The 24706-nt window shown below is 37.5% G+C and overlaps 2 protein-coding genes across 5 annotated transcripts in view; one reads left to right on the top strand and one right to left on the bottom strand.

The window, feature by feature from the left end:
- LOC103042932 (fibronectin-like) overlaps nt 1-5843 on the top strand; it is a 66110-nt gene extending 60267 nt beyond the window's left edge. For all 4 annotated transcript variants that reach the window (XM_049473077.1, XM_049473076.1, XM_049473075.1 and 1 more), the window contains 6 exons: nt 286-424; nt 1029-1190; nt 2098-2223; nt 2321-2427; nt 3435-3548; nt 4647-5843. In XM_049473077.1, coding sequence (XP_049329034.1) covers nt 286-424; nt 1029-1190; nt 2098-2223; nt 2321-2427; nt 3435-3548; nt 4647-4724 — 726 coding nt within the window. In that variant the 3' untranslated portion in view covers nt 4725-5843. The remainder of the gene's footprint in view (nt 1-285; nt 425-1028; nt 1191-2097; nt 2224-2320; nt 2428-3434; nt 3549-4646) is intronic.
- A 1755-nt stretch (nt 5844-7598) lies between these two features.
- On the bottom strand, nt 7599-24002 carry LOC103043257 (bifunctional purine biosynthesis protein ATIC). Its single transcript, XM_049473088.1, has 15 exons — nt 23900-24002; nt 22202-22328; nt 21076-21219; nt 19734-19822; nt 19104-19255; nt 17281-17437; nt 16025-16150; nt 15590-15697; nt 14615-14700; nt 14423-14512; nt 13489-13614; nt 13302-13394; nt 10497-10679; nt 9489-9644; nt 7599-8395 (listed from the first exon to the last, which is right to left on the bottom strand). Exons 1-15 carry the CDS (start codon nt 23913-23915, stop codon nt 8276-8278), a joined length of 1773 nt encoding a protein of 590 aa, XP_049329045.1. The 5' UTR covers nt 23916-24002; the 3' UTR covers nt 7599-8275.
- Nucleotides 24003-24706: the final 704 nt, after the last annotated feature.

Raw genomic sequence — 24706 nt, 5'->3', positions numbered from 1 at the left:
TGGGGGACACACTTTACACATGCATTTCTGGACAAGCATGTATTACTGTGGCAATTTAGTAATTTAGAAGATTTTACATTAGTATAAGAGTGTTGTGCAGTTTGGCCGAGCATTGACTGCATCACCAGAGTTACATAGTGCCGTTTCTGTCATAATGAGCCTGGAATTGCAATAACAGAAACGTCTCTCTGACAGGGATTAAACCCAGCTTGAATGGTTACCCACAAAACTGTGAAAAAACACAGTGAAGAAGATAATTATAACCCTGTTGTTATCTTACCACAGATGCGTCTTCCCTCAACCTCCACCAGCGCCACACTGATCGGCCTCACCTCTGGAGCGTCGTACAACGTTATCGTAGAAGCCCTGAAGGGGGCGCTGAAGCACAAAATCCTGGAGGAGATCATCACTGCAGGAAACACAGGTTTGAAGATTAAATATAAAGATAAAATATCATTGTTTTATATAATAAGAAAATGAACTAAAAGCACTTTACACCAGTGGTTCTTGGACCTGTTCCTTGGAACCCCTAGTTCAGGGGTGTCCAAACTACGACCCGCGGGCCATTTGTGGCCCGTTTCCTTTTTTGGAGCGGCCCGCGAAGTATTTTAAAAATAGAATGAAAGTTGGCCCGCTGTTAAGCAGGTTTTTATAATGTGAGATTCAAAGTTTGAACGCTAGGGGTCAGAAACGGGCCAAAGAGTCTAAAAGCGGAGAGAGTGCGCATTTCTAGCGTAAAAAACGGGGCAAAAGAGTCTAAAAGCAAAGAGAGTACGCATTTCTAGCGCAGAAAAACGGGCCAAAGAGTGTAAAAGCGGAGAGGGTGCGCATTTCTAGCGCAAAAAAACGGGGCAAAGAGTCTAAAAGCGGAGAGGGTGCGCAACAAAAAAAGTTTGGACACCCCTGCCCTAGTTGATCATCATCACTGGCTTATACAGTATAATAAATTGACAGAATTAATTTTAATGAATTAGCTGATGTTTAAATTCTGTGTTTTCTACTCTCTCTTTTTCCTCAATACCCATCAGTCCAAGAGGGAAGCTCCCCCAGCAGCGACGCCTGCTACGACACTTTCACGGCTACCTACCACAACGTTGGAGAAGAGTGGGAGCGAATGTCCGAGACTGGGTTCAAGCTCTGGTGCAGATGCCTCGGCCTGGGAAGCGGCCACTTCCGATGCGACTCGTCCAGTACGTATTATTTTATTATCTTGTGTCTGAACTGAAAGCAGAAGCATTTCTGAGTGGAGAAGAATATGGATAAAATGTTGTGTTTGATGGTACCAGTTGGCTAAAACACCATCCATTCAGTTCCCACATAATAACTAAAACAAGTATTACCAGATATAATTAAACCTCTATTTACGAGAGAAAACTCATCGCATAGTGTAATGTCTTATTATAGATCTATTTCAAACCTATCCTTAATTTCTAAGATTTTAGGAAAAAGCTATGACCCAACAACCAGATCTATTTAAATTTCCAATCTGGGTTTGGGCCTCATCATAGCACTGAGACCGCTCTAGTTAAGATAACAAATGATGAAATATTGTCATTTTGAGCATGTATTTGCAGAAAATGAGAAATGGCTGAAATAACAAAAAAGAGATGCAAAGCCTTCAGACCTCAAATAATGCAAAGAAAACAACAAGTTCATATTCATAAAGTTCAGAAATAAATATTTGGTAGAATAACCCTGTTTTTAATTACAGTTTTTTTCATGCATATTGGCATCATGTTCTCCTCCACCAGTCTTACACACTGCTTTTGGATAACATTATACCTGCACTCCTGGTGCAAAAATTCAAGCAGTTCAGTTTGGTTTGATGGCTTGGGATCATCCATCTTCCTCTTGATTATATTCCGGAGGTTTTCAATTTGGTAAAATCAAAGAAACTCATCATTTTGAGTCAAATGAACATTGTTGTTTTATTCTATGAAATACTGCCAACATTTGTCCCAAATTACAAATAAACATATTGTGATTTAGAGCATTTATTTGCAGAAAATGAGTCTTGCAATCATGCTCTCCTCCACCAGTCTTACACACTGCTTTTGGGTGAACTTATGCCACTTATCTCTATTGTCTTGTCGACAGAATGGTGCCACGACAGCGGCAACAACTACCGCATCGGTGAGAAGTGGGACCGGCAGGCGGAAAACGGTCACATGATGAGCTGCACCTGCCTCGGCAACGGCAAGGGAGAGTTCAAATGCGAGCCACGTAAGTCCCGCCCCTCCTCACTCCCCATTGGCTGGTGATCGAAACAAAATAAACATCTTCTTATCTTATTAACTCAATGTTTTTGTGTATTTTTTAGATGCGTCCACGTGTTACGATGATGGAAAGATGTACCAGGTTGGGAACCAGTGGCAGAAGGAGTACCTGGGGGCCATCTGTACCTGTACCTGCTACGGAGGACAACAGGTACATATTAGCGTAAAAGAAAATCCTCCGAAATACGAGTTGATCGAAAGACATTAGGGTCACAACGTCAACCAGTGAGTTCATGGCATCGTCCACCTTGGCTCAGGACCGCCTACAGGGTGTTTACAGAGCTAGTTAACGTTAGCGATCTTGTGTAAGAAATTGTAGGTTTAAATCGGATCTCCGGTTGATTCTGTATTTTACAGAAACTGCGATCTTGTGTTAGTTATTGTAGGTTTAAATTGGATCCCATAGAGATTTTTGGATTTGGATCATCCCTGATAATATACATACGACATATACTGTCATCTAAATTAAATTGCTTAGAAGTTTATGTATAATATGTGTTATACTGATGTTAGTGGGAATTTTGGATACATTTGAATGGTCTACAGTGGTGCTTAATAGTTTGTGAGTTTGTGAACCCTTTAAAATGTTATGTATTTTTGCATTAATGTGCAAAAAAAAGTCCTAAAAGTCTATAACGAGAAATATTATCCTTCTAAAACATTAAAGGAGAACTTAAAATGTGTAAAACAGACTTTTGTTGTAGTAAAACATGATAAAAAGTTCTTATCTTTGATGAACAGCACACCTCTGTTCTCCCACAGTGTTCAGAGATCCAGAAATTTTAACAGTTTGTCCAACAAACACCCTTCAGACTGGGTGATACGGGGCATAATTTACCCTGATAAATCACTTTTTACATCGTTATTCAGCTCAAAGTAGCTCCACACCTCCTTACTGGAATCCGGAGAGCCCTGACATTTAAAACGAGGCATTAATAACTTAAGAAGTGCTTATTAAAACACACTGTTTACATCCTATAACACTAGCTTCCACTCCGAACGCCACCATTACTGTACTCTATAGAGTCTATGTAAATATAAGTCTATGTTATTTTTAGTTCAGTAATGGCGGCGCTCAGAGTTAGAGTCACCTGGGATAGTTTTCTCAGCCTGTTGAAGGAGTGTATAATAAGTAGAGTGTGTGTTTTGGTGTATCAGGGTTGGCGCTGTGAGAACTGCAGGAGGCCGGGAGCTGAGATTGATGCTGGTTTGCTGAAGCCGGTCAGTTCAGACGTCTACAACCGCTATCGTGAGGGCACCCTGCGGAAAGTGGTGAGTCTACAGCACCCATCCAGCAGAAACTGCACAGAAATTTTTTTTTTTTTTTTTGGAAAAAAAAAAACATATTTTCTCTTGATTTTTTTTTTATTTTTTTGCAAAAGATTACAAGATACAAACATGGAAAAATCTGAGAAAATGGAAACATTTATATGAATAATAAATAATTCTTGAAGGGTTTTCCTATTTTATAGACGTCATATATATTTACCAATTTCACTTATATCTCTGTTGCAAGCAGAAGTTTGACACTTGAAAATAAGGGGTAGGGTATAAGTGAGAAATCTAGTGATTCTGATCAGGTTTCAGATCAATGTGTCTTAAAATCGTCCTCTGAGCTTTTGACTAAGACAAGATTTTTCAAATCCAAACTCATATTTCGCCACAAAAATTAGAAATGAGATTGATTTGGTGGAATAACCCTGGTTTTTGATCACAGTTTTTTTCATGCATCTTGGCATTGTGTTCTCCTTCACCAGTCTTACACACTGCTTTTGGATAACTTTATGCTGCTTTGCTCCTGGTGCAAAATTTCCAGCAGTTCAGTTTGGTTTGACGGCTTAAAATATACATATTTCTCTTGATTTTAAGATTTGTTCATTTTTGCATCTTATAACAAAAAAAAGCTGCAAAAAAAAAATCTAATAAAAAAAAATGGAAACATGGATAAAAACCCATTAAAAACAATAAAATCTTAAATTCATATTTCTAATATTTCTATTTACCAATTTTCCTTGTAACCTTTTCAAGAATTTATTGTTTTTATATATTTTTTAGTTTTAGTAATTGGTTATTATTTTTTACTGCTTTATGTTCTTAGTTTTAAATTTTCATCTGTAACTATATTATTATAATTTTTTTATTACCTTTGATTTTCTTACCAATGATTTTGGGATTCCTACTAAATTCTTACTTTTATCTTATTTTTTTTTTTATATCTTATTTTATAAAATGCTGAGTAATTTTATTTATTTTTTCTTTGACAGCACCATGTCTATGTATTGGCATAGCTACATCATCAATGTACTCCGAGATCAAATAAAGTTGATTGACATTGTTTGACATATTTTCTTTTTTTTTTTTTACTTTCAGAACATCCAGTGTCCAATCGAGTGCCTCCGACCAGATCTCCTCGCCGACGCCGTGGCCAATCCCAACACCAGGGAGTGATCGCCCACCCAGTGCCCTTCTACTGCAACCAACCCTCATTATAAACCCCGCCCACCTCCGTTAAACCCCGCCCACCTAAGGGTGGGTCTACCTGAGAGTGTACTAACCCCCATCCCCACCCCCCCTATAGTGCCTTAAAGCCTTCCTACTGTTTACCATATTCACCAGCGCCGTCCTACTGCTGCTTCTCAGCCAATCAGTGAGCTGATATTTAAGCCCCTCCCATATATAATAACAGTTCAAATTGAGTGGCATCATCGAAGCGAACGATTGGCTGTCAAAATATAGTATTATTCCTGTTTTTTTTCTTTAAAAACAACAGAAACAACCTAGGCCTGTCAGGATAACTATTAACTATTAATTATTAACTATTATATTGGTGTTTGGACGATATATTGTCATAGAAATAATATTGCGATAATCGATATTATTGTCATTTTAGAAGAAGGATATAATGATAATATAATATCATATAACGTATAGCTATTTTTCTCACTACCAAAAAAATATATAGGACAGTGTATAAATAAATACATTTTACGATAAGTCGTAACTAACGTAGTTATCGTAACAGGCCTACGACAATGTGTACGATTTTTTTTTACTTTTATGGGAGGAGCGTACAAAACGTTTTAAACATCAGACCCACCTTTCCAGTACTACCATTTTTTTTCTTCGTAAATTAGTGGCTATATCTATTTTTGTAATCACGTACGAGAAAAAAATTACGTACGAGACGAATAGAATGATATTAATGATTAATAAAAATCAAGCACTGTCGTTTTTTTTTTCTTTGAGAATGTTGGAGATCCAGGTGGAGCTCCAGTTTATTTGAGGTTCATTTCTCCAGGTTTCAGTTCGTCCTTTAGTTTAATTGTGTTTAATTTTCTCTCTCTTTTTTTCTTCTACGGCTCAAGTTTGAGGCCAGCACTGTTTTAAAGATTATGACACTTGATTTTGATAATTTAATGTAATTTGATGTGTTCTTTAGACGCTTCTCTGTTTTTATCCCCTCATTCCTCCGTTGTCGAGTGCTTTTGTTTTGTACTGTAGGTTCCAAAGTCTTCACTACTGTCAAGATTCCCATTTTTTGATAAAGTTTTACAAAAGAACCTCAAACTGCTGAAGTGTGTTTGTGCTTCTTTCTTTGCATTTAGCTACTTTAAGTTTCATTCATTGCTGACACTGATGTGCAAATGCATAAAAACACACATATACAGAATAGCAGAAGAGAAAGATCCGCAAACGGCAGGTTTAAGTTCATTTTTATGCTCTACTTAGTTACTAAGTTTACTACGATTATTTTTCTTCGCAAACTGGCTGTTTTACAGCTGAAAGAATACAAGCTGTACAGGACTAGAATAGTAATTTTTAGCTGAGCAAACGGATGTTTACTTTTATTTATGAATTTCTTTCACACTTAACATTACAATGGGTATTTTCTTTTCTTTGTAAAACTAGTTTAATCTACATTTTTCTCTTCCTCATTGCACTTCTTGACAATCATTTTATTGACTATATATGGGCTATTCCACTGAATAGGTGCCATTTGCTTATTGTAACTCTTCCAAATAAACTTTTTAATATATTTTTTAAACTCTGAATCTAATAACACATATATTTAAATATTCAAAACATGTACTGGTCAAACTCAGGCAGCTTTATTTTTTTTACAAGCTTTCTAATCTGAAAATGGTTCAAAAACTCATGTGACAATTAAAAAGCATGTTTAAAAAAGCAAGTCCACCAATTCCTTTGATTTTCTCTCAGAAAGGTTTTATAGAAATGTTTGCCTGCATATTCAAATAATTGATATTTATGACAAAAAAAAAATTTCTTTTACTGGAACTCACTCCTGTTACTCTATGTTTTGAGTAACAGGAATGAGTATATTTTCATAGAATTAACAAAAACATGAAAAATAGATAAATGGTGGCTATGCTAATAGCATGAAGACACTGAACACATTCTAGTGACATTTCTCTAAATATGTATTTTAAAAATAAACCAATAAGATGTGAAAATTCATTTAGGTAACAGGACTGAGTGTTGAGATTGAGCTCCTCAGTCATCGTTACAATAAGATCAAATGTACAGAAAAACTAATGAGGGAACTTGGGGAAATTTTGTTCTTCAAATGATCTTCAGACGAACCAGCTGATGATGTCACTTCCTGTTGTAGATGTGACTTCCTGTTTTAGAATGTTCCAGAACTGAGTAAAACCACAACACAGGGACACAACTAAAATGTGTATTTTAACTTAAACATTAAAAAAAAAAAAAAAAAAGTAAAAAAAGTATTTTTAAAACATAGGTGGGATTTGGACTCAACCATAATTCATGTTTTTAATTACTTTTGCAATTAGGTCGATGTACAAGACACTATGCTTAATAACTATTTACATTATACATTATACATGTAATTTCCTGGGGACAGAAATGGCACCTATTCAGTGGAATATGCCAAATACATAACCAATTAAAAAGCCAAGTACATGTAATAAAATCACTGGAAAATGGTACCAGGTGCCAGGCGTGGGCTATAGAGGGTTATAACTAGTAAGAATCTGGTATAAAAGCAACAAGCACACAGTGAAAACATCTAAAAGTCAGGTTTTGTCATGGTAAGGGGCGTCAGTACATTTCTGTGATGCAGCATTAATACAGAAATGTACATTATTGAGATCTTTGAGAAACATAAGCTGCTTTCATCACCACATCTTTTCCAGGAATGTCCATCATTTTATTTTTTTGAAAAGACAATGCTAAACCACACTCTGCACACATTATTACAAAAAGCATAACTGCTTACTTTTGTGAGAATAATGAAAAATAAAGAGTTTGGAAAGAAACAAACCAGTCATGAAACACAAATCTTTGAGAAACTGTTTATTCTGTATCTTCAGCTACAGTGAGGAGAGCTCCCAGCCACTAGAGGCAGCAGAGTGCAATCTGAATCAGTGGAATGTATCGTATCGTTGAGTAAAAACATCACCTCTACTGTTCACTACTGAACTTTTACAGCATCAACTACTGAACTACTGAAGAACATGGTCAGAAACATCAAGTTAGAAGAAAGTGCAGTAGAGAAACGGAATGATCTGGAAGAAAAAGACGAAACTATGTGAAATAATAGACGACGTTAGTGCAAGAAAAGCTCATTAGGAAATAGCAGGAACTGGTAACAATTAGCCTTTCTGTGCTAATAGATGACATGGTGTTAATGCTCACAGATAGTCTGGATTACAGTGAGGGAAACGTTAGCGTTGAGCTGTAGGTCGATTAGCCTCTAATGTAAGAAAAATGTGCGCCTAATGCAGGTCATGTACCAAACATAAGAGATCCCAATGCTAGTCTTGAAGGTCTTATTTACTTAATAAAGTAAATTACTGGGATGAATTTTCTCCAAGGAGCAGGTTAGGATCCACTCTTAAAGTTTACTGATGGAAAGGGCACAAATTAGTTCAGAGAGTTAATGGATGAGGGTAGGATGATGCTAACTAAGAGGTGGAGAATAGGCAGTAGGTAAACATGCAACCCTAATCCAGTTTTTAATGGTGGAACAGGCGCTTGTTGGTGTGCGCCAGGGTGATGCCCAGCTCGTTACAGGCGTTAATCACCACCTCATCAGCAGTGGAGCCGGCGGGGGCAGCGATGTACTCAACACCACTCTGAGAAAAAACACGGAAAACACCAGATAAACACATTAAATTGGGCTGTCAATCAATAACAAAAAATATGTATTAATTAATAGCAATAATAATAATAATTGCAACTAAATCACATTTTACTTCTTAGCACTGAAACTTTGAATGAAATTTTAAATGTAAGATAAAATAATCAATGTAAGATCACCACAATTGGATTTTATTTATTAACCCTTCCTTATACACAGAAATAAATCTGAGGGGAATCTGTTACGCTCATTCTCTCGAATAAAGACCCAGAGAGAGACAGACTACTTTTACTTACTTCCTTTATTGATCACTCAATCTTTTCAATAGTACTATTTTTCTCCAATCTGTATGTTTATTTTTATTTATTTATTTTATTACTGTTATTATTTTCTATTATCTGTTTACTTATTATTAAATGCTTTGGCAATAGTGTATATAATTACATTCATACCAATAAAACACCACTGAACTGAGCTGAGAGAGAGAGAGAGAGAGAGAGAGAGAGACAGACAGAAGAGAGAGACGAGGGAAAGACAGAAAGAATGAGATAGAAAAAAGAGCCAAACAGAGAGACAGAGAAAGAAAGACAGAGAGAGAGACAGACAGACAGACACAGACAGATACAGACAGGAAAAGACAGACAGAAAGATACAGAGACAGATAGACACAGAGGAAGACAAGAGAGATAGAAAGACAGAGACAGATAGAGAGCGACAGAAAGAAGGAAATAGACAGAAAAAACGATACAGACAGGGAAAGACAAAGAGAGACGGAGAGGAAGACAGAGAGACAGAAAGCCAGACAAAGACAAAGAAAAAAGAAAGACGGACAGACTGATACAGACAGGAAAAGACAAAGACAGAGAGAGACAGACAAAGAAAGAGATAGACAGAGAAAAAGATAGAAAGAATAAAGACAGACAGAAAAAGAAAGACAGATAGAAAGACAAAAGAGAAAGAAAAAAAAAGGCAAAGAGAGACAGAAAGAAAGACAGAAAGAGATAGACGAGGGTAAGAAATAGCCAGAAAGAGAGAGACAGGTAGAGACAGACAGTAGTGATCAGTGGGTGGTGGTAAGGTGGTGTTACCCGTTTGGCGCGGTCCACGTTGTCTCTGAAGGGGAAGAAAGCGTCGGAGCTCAGAGCCACAGCCTGTAGAGAACTCAGCCAGTTTCTCCTCTCCGTCTCAGAGAGAAACTCAGGAACCTCCTCATACAGAGCCTTCCACACCGCCAGGTCCTCACCCTGACATATAAACACACACAGACACAACATATATAAACTACTGATAATACTCTCAATTACATCATTAATTATTACCCTCTTATAACTCAAATACTGACTCCCGAAACACTCATCTACACTAACTTTACAATGCTAACTGTATCTATATTCTATTAATTTATATGCTACATAAGATTTGCTTCTTTGCTGGTTAAATATATTTGGAGAAAAAAGGGAGGAAATTGGGTTTTTGACTAAATCAAGGCTTTAAGAGAAATTACACCAAATTAGGGCTGCAACTAATGATTAATCAATCGATAATTTTTTCTGATTAATCGATTACTAAATCAGATAAAATGCAAAACATTTCATAAATTAAACTGTCTTTGTACAAAAGCAAAAGTTGTTGTGATGCCATGTGCTGACAATAAGGCAATTATTCTGCAATTAATGCAATTAATTTGTATTAAATATATTTGAGGAACACATGCATTAACTTATTAAAAATAGTGTTTACATGAACTAACCTGAGATTTACATTAAATTGTATTATTCTCATCATTTAATAGCAGCAGCAGTGTATGCACTGTAAATATACATTTGGCTGTCATTCACAAACGATTTTACACAACGTCTGTCAGGAAACACCTTAAAAAAGGCAGTAAATATATTTTAAAAATGTTTAGATTGATTTTCTTTTACTCTGAATAGAACTGACGCCACATTTAAGGTAAGTTCTTGGTAATAACAGCTGTGAATAAAATATGACCTACAGTAATTTATTTATAATACAGAAGTTACAGGAGAACTGTTTTAAAAAGGTCATAATTAGAGGAGGAGACGGTGGTATGAAGTGTGTTATCTACTCTGTACCTCTCCGACGGTGCCGCTGACATACTGGTCGATGGCGTTGGCCATCTCTGCTCGTTTGACGCCGGAGCGAAACTTCATACCCAGAACTGTGGGATGATGCCTCAACCACCAGTTATCAGCCTTATCTCCAGCCAGACGAGTGCAGTGGATCCGAGACTGCTGCCCAGCTCCAATACCGATCACCTGATCACACACACAAAAAAAAAAACATACCAACATTAGAGCTCTTGAAAAAATATATAGAGCACTGAAATATGATGAGTTTCTTTAATTTTACCAAATTGAAAACCTCTGGAATATAACTAAGAGGAAGATGGATGATCACAAGCCATCAAACCAAACTGAACTACTTGAATTTTTGCACCAGGAGTAGGGCTGGGCGATATGGAAAAAAATCTTATTACGATATAGTTTTTCATATCAGCCGATATCGATATGTATCACGATATAAATCAAATCACTTTCTGTTACACTTAAAGGTTTCTATTTTTACTCAGAAGTGACAGAATAAGGGAGTTATGGACAAAATCACTAGCAGGCTCAGAGCCTTGTGGACAGACACTAGGATGTTAACATCTTGCCAGGTGGGTACAGCTTTTAAATTAATTTTAAAAAGGGGACAAATATATAAACTAAAAAATATGTAAGACCCTTTACATTATATGTCTGTTTAATTTAAATTGCAATAACACTTTATTTATTTTTATAAAATTATATTTAATCAAAAGATCATTCCCCTCCCTGAATGCAGGCAACTACATAAAGCAAAATACAAGAGTATATCACAGTGTTCATTTTGACAGGTGATTTTGATACAGTCTTAGTCTTTTCACTAAAATGTATAATAGTTTTAGTTACATTTTAGTCTATCGGATATTATTAGTTTTAGTCAGATTTCAGTCTAGTTTAATTTTGGTCATATAAAAAGTATGTATTACATATGTTTTACTGTTTTTCTATTTTCTATTTGTTGTAATTTTAGATAATATACTGCTTATGTTTTTTTTTAAATAAGAGCCTTTAGTTTTTTTTTCATTTAAATTAAGCTAACATTTAAATATTTTTAAAAAAAAGTGGCCTATAATGGAGGTGGGAGGAATAAAGTCAAGTTTCTGAAATGATCCACTTCTACTGCAGTACAGATTTATACTAACATTACTGGCTTTCAGTAGACTAGACTTACATTACTTAAGTGTATTTAAAACTCCAGTTCAGTAACAGCAATGTTTAGCTCAGTTCAAATACAGCTAGACAGATTATATAATCTTCTGTATTTAGTAAAATATCCAGCATAACAGACTCTCTATCTGTTAAAAACTATAAAACACAAAGACAGAGGAGAATGCTGCCCTCAGGGTTTTCTAACAGAAACAGTGAGAGTTAGGAAAAAAGATGGAAAGTGCTTCCTTTCTGTGTGTTTATATACTAACCCCTCACTCGTGCTGAAGTTAACCTTAATTTACACGAAACGTGGATTAACACGGCTAACGTGCGTTACCCATTAGTTTATTAGAATGTAAAAAGCAGTGAAAGCATCTTAGCTAATGATGACAGATTGCACAGATCCCTTTTACACCTAAACATCGCTAACTTTAAACTGGAGACAAGCTAATCTAACTAGCAGCAAACAGAGCAGCGTTTACCTGCCTTCAGAAATCTGAACAAGCTCACCTCTCTAAATATCTTGGAGACGCATGCCTCATATTTAAAAGGTGAGTTTTCCAGTGTAGCGCCGCTGAATAGTATAAATGAAGTTTATCCAGTAAATGGGAGAGAAGGAGCCGCTATGTGAGGAGTTCAGAGTGGAGGGGCTCGGGGGGTGGGGCGGAGGGGGATGGTGGAGAGGGGAGGGGAGGGGTTGTACTGGGCTGAGCAGCAGTTCAGCGTGCTGCCTGATCTCGTGCTGCGCCTTTTCACAACGCTACTTAAACGGGAAATAGAAAATTTAGTTTATCGAATTTCTCGCCCCGACTTATCGCGATATATAGTTTCCTCGATAACTATCGATATCGTTTTATCGCCCAGCACTAACCAGGAGTAAAGTAGCATAAATTTATCCAAAAGCAGTGTGTAAGACTGGTGGAGGAGAACAGGATGCCAAGATGCATGAAAAAACTGACCACCAAATATTGATTTCTGAACTCTTAAAACTTGATGAATATGAACTTGTTTTCTTTACATTATTCTTAGCATCTTTTTTTATTTCAGCCATTTCTCATTTTCTACAAATAAATGCTCTAAAAGTGGCCTGTAGTTTATAGAATAAAACAACAATGTTCATTTTACTCAAACATAAACCTATAAATAGCAAAATCAGAGAAACTGATTCAGAAACTGAAGCGCTCTCAATTTTTTACATAGCTGTACGTTAAGAAAAAAATTAATTTGTTTAGGTTAATTAGTTTATGCTGAGTGTTTACTTACCACACGTTAGTGTTAGCTTGTGCTAAATAGCAAAACACAAATAAACAAGCTAGTTCCTGGTTAACTGTGATGGTTTTTACATCTCCCTCAACTACTGACTTGTTACTCTAAGACAATGTATAGATCCCTCCCTCAGACAAAGTCTGCTTGCTAATCCTGCTGTCTACTGTTTGAGTTTCTAAACCAAAATAACGGAAAGTGTGTTTATGCTAGTAATGGCATAGTATATGATTGTGATTATAGTATATGAGTATGAGTATGTTATTAGTATATAATATATGAGTGCTGTTATTAATTTGGTTTAGAAACTAAAAAAAAAAAAATTACATTTTTGTCCCAAATGCATACTGGTTTTATGTGAATGTTAGCGTGTGTGCTCACCTGTCCGTCTTTAGCGTAGCACACGGAGTTGGACTGGGTGAACTTCACAGCGATGGTGGCCACGATCAGATCCTGCAGAGCTTTCTCAGACAGCTAATCAATATTAAAAACATCAAACAGTTTAAACCACAATCAATCATTTAATCAATCACCAATAAATAAACAGGAAGTGTGTAATGTGTCTCACCGTTCCTTTAGAGACGATGTTGCTGAAAAGCTCTTTATCGATGACAGCGTTGTTCCTCTTTTGTTTGAGATGAAGTCCGAAAAGAACCCGAACCTCCTGCTCATCCGGCTCATACTCCGGATCCATCTGATACACAACACGGACACTTTATTAGAAACACCTACAAACCTCAGCTTTTCATTTACAGCTGGCCACTTTATTTGAAACACCGACTGCGCAAAGATATTTATATGAGAAATTGATAACGAACTGTGGAATGACTGTGCAGGGGGTTGCTAGGCTGTTGCTATGTAGTCTCAGGTAGTTGCCATGGCATTTCAGGTAGGCGGTTGCTACCTACAGTGTCTCACTGTATTGGCTTAGTGGTTGGTGTGAAATTTCAGGAGGTTGCTGTGGTGCTGGTAGGCGGTTGCTGTGCTGATTCTACACTGTCACACTGTATTGGCTTAGTGGTTCCTGTGACATCTCAGGTGGTTGCCATGGCAATGCAGGTAGTTGCTGTGATGCTGGTAGGCAGTTGCTATGCTGATGCTATGTTGTCTCAATGTATTTGCTTAGTGGTTGCTGTGATATTTCAAAAGGTTGCCATGGCATTTTAGGTAGTTGCTGTGGTGCTGGCAGGCGGTTGCTATGTCTCACTGTACTTGCTTATTGGTTTCAGTAATATTTCAGGAGGTTGCCATGGCATTTCAGGTAGTTCCTGTGGTGTTGGTAGGCGGTTACAATACTGTTCCAATGCTGTCATACTGTTTTTCGCTTAGTGGTTGCTGTGATATTTCAGGTGGTTGCCATGGCATTGCAGGTAAATGCTGTAGTGTTGGTAGATTGTTGCTATGCTGTCTCTGTGTATTTGCTCAGCAGTTGTCATGATCCATATACCAATACCATATTAACCACCTAAACACCACATAGACCAAGTGAGAGCAGGCATTACCTGGAGGACACAGTAGTTGCCGTTCTTCTTTTTGGAGAGAATCCGAAGAGCCTCCTCATCATACGCCGGGGCGATTATACCATCCGACACCTGCAGGAGATTTGGGGGAGGAGTTATTCAAGAACCAATAGATTTTAGAGTCATTTAAATTAATTTAAACAGGAAGTTTGGTTGGTAGGTCCTGGTACACACCTCTCTGGAGATTATCTTAGCGGTCGGAACATCACAGGGGTCAGAGAGAGCGATGAAATCTCCGAAAGACGACATCCTGTCTGCACCTGAAAACATCAGACACAGTGAATGAATGGATCGGGTATTATCAGCCATTTAATCTTAATCCAGTTCTGAGTGTTTGCTTTAATCCTGGCATCCAGATCTCGGAGGAGAGTTCTCAGAAGATAAGAGTAACTTTTTAACGGTGCACACTAGGGCTGCACAATATTTCGTTTAAGCATCATAATCCCGATGTGCTTATGTACAATAGTCACATGTCAGGACGTGCGATGTCATTTAAGGCAATTAAATCAAACATGTCAAGTTGCAACGTTTTGATTGACACAAGAAGTAGATACACAGCGCTGTCTCTGTGTCTGTGTGAGTGACAGGCTGCTGCTGCCTGAGAAGCGCGAGGGGGAGGGGGAGCGCCATCCACATGGTTGGGCACGTGCTTGTAAACGTGAGCATGTGTGGAAAGCTGTGCACCTCAGTCCAGCACAGTTTAGCAGTGCAGATATTTCTAGTTACAGCTGAATTCAAGCTTTTAATCCCTGAAAAACAAACGCTCTTATTCACCTTTTAAAAAGCCATTTAAATGCCTGATTAAAGGGCCGAATACTGTTGTTTTACTGTTTTCCTCGGGTTTTGAGAGGTCAGCTCTGACTCAGCTCTTGATCGGTCCGCGTGCAAGACAGCTGAGGGGGGTGGGGGCGGGGCTAGTGACGTCATCGGCCCTGCACTGTTTAATATCGCCATATATATTGTTGAAAAAAAAGTATTATTTTTTTATTCAATGTCGTAAAGCCCTACTGCACACTCAGAACAAAGTACACACTAACGCTAATGCTAATACACTACAAAAAAAAAAAAAAAAACAGTTATTACACATACAACAACAACAACAACAGAAGCGTGTGTGTGAGTGTGAGTGTGTGTGTGTGTGTGTGTTACCTCTGGCCCTGGCGTAGGCGGTGGCGAGTGGTGTGAGGTCCTTCAGCATGTCGTGCACCATACACACCTTAGCTTCCTCCTCACTTAGAGCTACACCAACCGCAGCACCTGCAACACAACACCATGAGATTTCAGAAGGTTGCTAGGCTCTATACTATATTGCTATATACTAGGAGGTCATACTATTTTGATGGTTGATCGAGGGATGCTACAGCAGTTGCTGTATAAATTAGAACCATAGGAAAAACAAGTAAAAAACTTATGGTGTTGAGTGGTTGAGAGTTTCTATAGTATTTCAGGTGGTTGTTATGATGTAGCTGTGGCATCCAATCTGCATTACATGGTTCTGGTAAGTGGTTATTCTATTGTTCTATTGTGGTGGAAGATAAATGCTGCCCCCTAGTGGAGAACGTCATTTACGCAATATAAGCTCACCTGCAGGACTGACGTGTTTGAAGGACGTGGCTGCAGGTAAACCCAGAGCGCTCTTCAGCTCTCGCACCAACTGCCAGGCATTCAGAGCATCACACAGATTAATAAACCCCGGAGAACCGTTCAGCACTGAGAGAGAGAGAGAGAGAGAGAGAGAGAGAGAGAGAGAGAGAGAGAGAGAGAGAGAGAGAGAGAGAGAGAGAGAGAGAGAGAGAGAGAGAGAGAGAGAGAGAGAGAGACATTTAATTTTTTCTTGATCTAGAGCATAACATTTATTGTAAAAAGAGGAAAACAAGCAAGCACTTCATTTGTTTCCACAAGAAAGGAAGACAATAGGGCACTTTGTCTCTATTTTACAGCCCCTAGATAAAGCTATATACACTTAGTACCTCTAGAGTGGACAAAAAGGGACAAAGTGCCCTCTAGAGTGGCAAAAAAAAAAAAGAAAAAGAAAAGAAGAGCCCTCTACGAGCGGTCAAAAAGGGACAAAGCTCCTTCTAGAGTGGCCAAAGAGACAAAATGTCCTCTAGATGTGGCAAAAAGGGGACAAAGTGCCTTCTACAGTACTAAAAAAAGATACAAAGTGCCCTCTAGAGTGGCCAAAAAGGGAAAAAGTGCCCTCTGGAGTGGCAAAAAAAAAAAAAGAGACAAAGCGCCCTCTAGAGTGGCAAAAAAGGGACAAAGCGCCCTCTAGAGTGGCCAAAATGTAACAAAGCGCCCTCTAGAGTGGCCGAAAAAGGGGCAAAGCGACCTCTAGAGTGGCCAAAAAGAGGAAAAAAAAAGCACCCTCTAGATTGGCCAAAACCATGGGCCACTGGGGAAGGGACAGTTCCAAGACCGTTCACTCAGTTACTCATGCACCGTTCTTTAGTTTACAATGCGAGATGCTAGACTAAAATGCTAAGCATCCCATATATCACCCCAACAAAGCTTTTAAAATATACCCAGATATATCCAGATGCTTATGAAAAATTAAAATTAATTCTTGATTTTTGTGGTGTCAGTTAGTGGTTATTATAGTCATATAAGCTATAATTAGAATGCTTTTTTCGAAGCACTGCTTCTCCCTCCAGCCTATACTTATACTTACATCCAAGCAGTTTTAATATATAATTGGTTCTTGGGGGGGAAGAAAATAGCTTTGTAATTTTTATTTTGCTTTTCCACAAAAATAAATAAATAAATAAATAAATTAATTAATTAATAAAAAATGTTTTAGTGAATACTAGCACAGGTGTTGGCGCTGAACCTCTGCGTACCTGTGAGCGGCAGGGCGGGGCGTAAGGTGTAAATCTGGGCGGGAGCTTGGTGAGGGTTCATGCCGTAGCGGAGCTGAAGCTGAGAGACTCCGCCGCTGTACTCACGCCGGAAATAATCAGCGATCGCCTCGTCGTACTGAGCCGTGTGAGTGAACGCCTGAGAGAACAAAATCACACACAAATATATTCAAAAATTAAACACCAAGAGCTCAGTGATATGTACAGAACATCCTGCAGACACATGTTGCTTTATCTTATGCAGAACTTCCAACTTACAGCAGAGTTCAGCAGGGTAATGCTCACCCACACACCACAAAGAACGTTTGTTTCCCAGCAATGTCTCCACCAGATTGCAGCACTTCTTTGTCTTACCTGGTCCCTAAACTGATTAATAATCCAAAATTTATTATGTAGCAGCTAGGACAACCTATAAGTGTAGAGCTACAGGATCTACAGGCCCAGCTGTAGCAACATCTGTGGGTAAATGTGCTGCAGGATCCATATAGAACCTGTAGAACCTTCATAACCCAACCCTCTCAAGCTCATCTTATATCCAGGATGGAGGAACCAACAGTGTTCTATAGAGTCTCATTACAATTGTATTTCAACCATTCTAAGCAATAAACTTATAACTTAAGTTTCATTCTAATATTGTAGTGTTGAAGTCTACAATCAGCTTAACTGTGTCAAAGGTTAAACGAGGACACGATGAGTAAACAGTGAGCAGGAATCTGGACCATGACCCAGTATGACCAGCACTGCAGCCACCAGGCCAAGTTCCCAGTACATTCCCAGTTCAGCTCCAGTTCAGCTCTGTTGACTGACTGATTAAATAATGGGGGTCAGTGGTGATTTAATCAGTGTGGAGATAAGCAGTGATGTGTGTTTACTTAGAAACTATGAGGTTTCTGCCTCTGTAGTTTAAGATTGGAGTCAGAGTGTGTGTGTGTGTGTGTGTGTGTGTGTGTGTGTGTGTGTGTGTGTGTGTGTGTGCGTGTGCGTGTGCGTGTGCGTGTGTGTATGGAGAGTGTGTTATTAGTGGGGGTTGGGGGTTATTGCGCAGTATGAACTCAACTGCAGGTCTGAACAGGTCTGAAGGGAAGGAACAGAAGAGGAGTTGAGAAAAACCTGAAGATCATCATGTCATTTTCAAAGGATCGAAATCGAGTGGAAAACTACGGATCACTGATGTATTAAATAATTATGAGTGGGTGAATCGTTCAGGCAGTGCGAGTGACAGTGATCTGAGCTGTGAGCTAGTGGCTGGTAGGCTGGGAAAGCATTGTGCAATTTACAGGGGTTGGACAATGAAACTGAAGCACCTGGTTGTAGAGCACAATAATTTATTGTGGTGACGGACAGTTCTGGTGGAAACAGGAGAGTTGAGGTGTACATTGAATTCTGCATGATTTGATCAGCCGTGGTTTTAATGATTCTTGGATACAATCCGGGTTAGCACCCGAACATCCCTTTCAGACAGCTTCCTCTTACAGCATCCACAGTTAATCCTGTTGGATGTGGTTGGTCCTTCTTGGTGGTATTGGTGCTGACATTACCATGGATTCCGTGGCTCTTGATACATCACAAAGACTTGCTGTCTTGGTCACAGATGCACCAGCAAGACGTGCACCAACAATTTGTTCTCTTTTGAACTTGTTGTGTGCACTGCAATATTTTGAGTAAAACTGTGCTCTTACCCTGCTAATTGAACCTTCACACTCTAATGACAGGCTGCTCCAATTTAGCCAAGAAACCTCCCACACTAAAATGACAGGTGTTTCAGTTTTATTGTCCAAAGTATATATATAAAAAAATAAAATTACCTTAAGAGCCAGAGTCTTGCGGGTGTCCAGGCTGGTGTCATGGTTACCGGATGACTCCATCTCCTTGGCAATCAGGTCGTAATCAGACGGATCGCAGACGATGGTCACTCGGGCGTGGTTTTTGGCCGCCGCTCGGAGGAGAGTGACGCCACCTGAAGACAAGATTTCAGTATGCATTAAAATTATCCTTTAAGCTACAGTATTAATATACTTAAAGGACTGTACTTTCTGCTCTTGAAGATTTTTTACACCTTGTATCCTATTGCATAATTCCATTCCTCTCTTTTCTAAGTGAATATTTGCTGTTTGCTGTTGTTTTTCTATTTTACAATGATATAAATACACTCGTACAGTGAGAAACAGCAGCAGGAGCTTCTCAGATAAAGTGCTCAGTTTTCATTTCTCTTTAAACAGGAGGGAGCAAGACAAGCGCTGGACTTCACAAAGCTGAGCTACTGTCATTGCGGTGCATTAGCTTGTTATGATATCCTACACAGCGCTCCACAGCGCCTCTAGTGGCATGGCGGTATGTGAAAAATACATATTGTTTCACCAGACGAACCAGTATACCACCCAGCACAAGTATGTATCCATCCATCACATAATCTGAATGATGTTAAACTCACTCACCAATGTCGATTTGCTCCACAGCATCTGCCACGGTTACGTTCGGAGACGCCACCGTCTTCACAAACGGATACAGGTTACACACCACCACCCTGAAACACACACACACACACACACACACACACAAACACAATATATATATAATATTACCAGACCTTCACTTTAATCCACAGTCTACACACTGACCATATAACCCCAAATATAAAGGTCATATAAATGTCCTCAAATTACCCTTTACTACAGCCAATCAGAGCACAGAGCCTCCAGCCATCCACATCCGCAGCTCTTAAATTAACCGTTTATCAAATTAAACTCAATCTCTCTAACTCTACACTACACACACCACAGCTGAGCTTCAGCCAATTAGTTAACAGATTTGATTGGGTCACATGTTCATCACATGACCTTCACACGAGACCTGCAGGAGTTTCTAATCAGGTCCATCACTAACCTACAGATTCACACACAGATGATCTAGAGAAAAGCCTGTCTGTCCGAATGTCTAACAAACGCTAAATAAAACAACTTTACTGGAAATAATAATAAAAATACAGAATAATTTGTACCAAACAATTTACTAATCAACTTGAATTGATCAACAAAAACATAACTACATTCATTTTAAGAAAATACACATGCATGCTTTAATTTAGCAGCTCCTCCATAATATAACCATCACAGAATAATCTGTCAGCTTCAGCAATAATAAATACCAAATAATAAAAACAGAGCAGCTACTGCAAAGCTATTGCTTTTGTAAAAGATACGTTATCCTAAAATATACTGCTTATTGGGTATTTGTAGCATAGTATTATTTAGAAGTGCATTAGTGCATATCTGTTATGTATATTTGAATCTAGATATATGTATGCAGGTATGTATGTATGTACAAGTGCTCATAAGTAAATAAATATGTAGGTGTATGTATGTATGTACGTATAATACAAATTAATTGCACATAACCTAAAAATTACTGGAATACACGTAAAAAACTGCTAATATACAATTTGGAAAAGTGTGTTTTGAAAAATATAAAAATATAAAACTACATTTAAACTATGTATAGTTTAAAATATGAGGTGATGCATATTCCTTGTGAATCTGTTAAAATGATACATTAATAGATTTATATTACAACTGATATGATCAGATCAAGGACATCCCTAAATGTATACAGTATATTCCAATTCTGTGCATTCATTTTGCCATTTTTATAGGTGAAATTAAGTTTTTTTGCAGGTGATTTCCACAGAATATGTTGGGATCCAATTCTTTCGGTAAGAGCTAGTAAACACTCTAAACCCCTGATTCTGAATGATTGATTATATCCTCTGTTCTCCTTTACCTCACTAAACTGAAGCCCAGTTTCTCCATGTCTGCCTGATCGGACGGCGAGTGTCTGGCCAGGATGCCGCCATGAACAGCAGGGTGGAGGGTCTTAACTCGGCCCCCCAGCATCTCCGGGAACCCGGTGAGCTCAGACACATCTCTGTAACAACAAGCAATCGAGCAATCTGTCAATTATTAGTGAAACAAATTGACCTCATTCTGCTTGCATTAAAATATTAAGAACTAAAACATACATGCTTAGAACTCTTGTTGTTTTCTTCTGTCTAAACTCTAATTCTGAGATTGATAAAACACAGTGGATCAACACCTGCAGATGACATGTCTTGTCTCCCCATAAAACCATCACTGATTGTGGGATTAAAACTTCACACTAGACCTCAAGCAGTTTGGTCTGTGTGTCTCTCCACTCTTCCTCCAGACTCTGCTCCCTTGATTTACAAATGAAATGTAAAATTTACTGATGATCAGTGATGGTTTGGAGAGTCATGTCTGTCATCTGCTGGTGTTGATCCACTGTGTTTTATTATCAAGTCTAAAGTCAGTGCAGTTTTGTTTTCCCACAAAATCTTACAGCACTTCATGCTTCCCTCTGCTACTGACAACTTTTATGGAGATGAGGATTTCATTGTCCAGCAGGACTTGGCACACTGCCCACACTGCCAATTGGTCTTACATAACATGAAACATTTTCTGAGACGCTGATTTTTTGGGGGTTTTCATTGGCTGTAAGCTTTATAATCATCAACAATAAGAGAAATAAACGATTAAAACAGATCACTCTGAGTTTAATACATCTGTATAATATTTCACATTTAAAATCAACTGAATTACTTCATGCTACTCCACAGCATCTGTACTGAAAAAGGATAAAACACTGGTAAAAATAATCAAATAGCAGGATTTACAGATTTATTGCTTTATTGTTTCCCAACCAATATTCTTCCCCACATGTTTATTAACCCTACTTATTTCATTATAGCGCCACCATGTGGAGAAATTAAGTAATGAAGCAGGAACTTCAGTAGTAAATAGCAGTAAAAAAAAGTGCAACATCAATATTTGATGCTACATATGGAGAAGGTTTCGCAAAATTAAACACCCCCAATGAAAAAAGTGGTTACCTGACGGTAAGGCCGGCATCCCTCAGGGTTTTGGCTGTTCCTCCAGAAGCCACCAGATTCAGCCCCACCGCCACCAGCCGCTTAGCGAAATCCAGCAGCCCAGTCTTATCAGACACACTGAGAACGGCTGGAGACAAAAACAGCAGCTGTAATTTCATATTTAATATATTATACATTATATTGTAAAGGGTGATCCGTATTAAAATGGAGCGATGCACAATGGTACCCAACAGTGCAAAATTTTTTACATACATTTATGGCATTCACAAGCTTATTTCTATTACAGACTTGGGCCAAAGTAATGTTTAAGAGACACACCTACTGGAAATACATGAACCAAAATATATATAAAAAAATCTCTTTAACAACAAGGTAGGGAAACAGGTAACATTAGTAAAGTCAATATTGATTATAAAATCAATGTCATAATCAGGAAATTGATCATATCGATTACTTTGATTCCTATTTAATCTTAAGTCACCAAAAATATAGCAATAATACACAGTAACAGTAGTAAGAGTTTGGATAGAATTCGAAATGATATACATTCTTGGAAATGGAAATAAATAACTTATGTTGTGTTGGGAGAGCATGTGCTGCTGCACAGAGATTTCCACTGCCTTTTAGTTCAGTTTTTGCAACCAAAATGAACATAACTACAGTGAATTCCAGTTATAAATAAAGGAAATAAACCTTTAAGTGGTGCAGGATGACTTCATTCTCATAATATTATGAATGTACTTTCGTAATAATACGACTTCATTCTCGTAACATTACAACTTTAATCTCAAAGTAAACTGCTTTTATTTTTTGGCCCTAAAAGTGGCCCTAAAATGCTAATGACATAGGAAATACAAAAACTGAAATGTAATTTTAAAAGAAGCAGAGAATTATCATTAACATTAGTAAAGTCAATATAATATTAATATAATGAAATTATTGATTTTATAATTAAGGAATTGATAGATATTGATAATATAATTACTGTAATTATTATTCCTAAGACAAATTACCTATTAAAAAAGGATTTTAAGTGATGAACCTACTGAAAATACATGAAGTAAAAGGTAATTAAAAACAGAAAAATAACAAAAAAGCAAGAGAAGAGATAAAACTAGGTCAATATTGACGATGACATCATTGATTTTATGATCAAGGAATTGATCATACTGATTATATTGATTATTTAACTAGGCAAAAGCAGCAAAAACAAAGCAAAACTAACGTTACACAGTAATAGTACTAATAGACTTTGGACAAAAACTATGATGCAGTGCATTCCTGATCTATAGTTAAGAAATGGAAATAAATGAGTTAATAAATAATATAATGAATATATGAATATAGTAACAAAACACTAAACTAAACTAAACTAACACGAAACAAACAATGAATGAGAATAAACACAAACTCTTTAACTCATATTACACACTATCTACACAACACAACACACAGCATGCGTATAAATAAGAGATATTACAGTGTAAAACTCACAATCTTCAAACTTTAACAACAGAAAACCAGATTAAGACACTTTATAAACTCAATAAACTCTATAAACTGTGATTAACTGCACTGTTTACTAACTACCTACACACACAGCGCTGTTTAACGCACACTTCCGGTACACTAAACCCAACTAAAACAGTTTAAACAGTGAAATAAAGCTTTAAATAAAGAAAAATAAACTATAGTTACCAAGTTCAGAGGCCATGCTGCTGCTGTTCACTCACACAGGAGAGGGAAGAGCAGGACACGCTGCAGCTAATCACACCAGCCTCGCGCACCAGGGGCATCATGGGAAATGTAGTCTTTACGCTGCAAGACAGCCTACAATGGAAAATCACAGGGACTTTTTTCATTTCCAGTGATTTTCTTATTTTTCTCATTTTGTTTTTATTTCTTAACTAATATTTTTATAATGTGTAAATGTTTTGTGTATCTAATTTGATGCTAATTGTGTTCTTACTGATCTGAGGAATTGTGCTTTTAAATGATTTCTTATCCCTATACGTTTGTTCTCTCATTTTATGCACAACAATCTATAACAAGATTTATATATATATATTGTTATATACATATAGTTTGTTATATATATATATATAAACTCATTTTATACCCTGAATTTGTGAGGAGGGTATTTTATTATTGTTTCTTATAAAGCCTAACACTGGGTTATTATAGAATTCATTTGTTTATTTATTTATTGCTGTGATTATGTTTTTTTTTTGTAGATACAAGGATTGTATTTATATATATATATATACATTTTAGTTATTTCCAACGTTGGTTTGATTAGTATATTAAAAATATATATCTTTATCTAAAATAGTTCTGGTTATATTAGCAAGATTTGTGTAGCTTTCTTTGGACATTATTAAGAAATTATTAAGATTAGTGACTGGAAGTTTCTTTTCCTTTTTCCTTTGTTTTTTTGTTTCTCAGAATTAGCAGGACCTCACTCCCCAGTTAAGGACTTTTATTGTGGACTTGGAACAATTCTTC

Source organism: Astyanax mexicanus, unplaced genomic scaffold (genome assembly GCF_023375975.1).
Source record: "Astyanax mexicanus isolate ESR-SI-001 unplaced genomic scaffold, AstMex3_surface scaffold_33, whole genome shotgun sequence".
Classification (NCBI taxonomy): Eukaryota; Metazoa; Chordata; class Actinopteri; order Characiformes; family Acestrorhamphidae; genus Astyanax; species Astyanax mexicanus.
Note: the sequence above shows the minus strand (reverse complement) of the source record. Positions and strands in the feature narration are given on the sequence as shown.

Excerpts from the sequence above, each read along its gene's own strand:
- LOC103043257 (XM_049473088.1), bottom strand. Across the intron at positions 14,701-15,589 it reads CGCCTACGCCAGGGCCAGAG|GTGCAGACAGGATGTCGTCT; the intron begins GTAACACACACA and ends TGATGTTTTCAG. Across the intron at positions 13,395-13,488 it reads ACATCGTCTCTAAAGGAACG|CTGTCTGAGAAAGCTCTGCA; the intron begins GTGAGACACATT and ends AATATTGATTAG.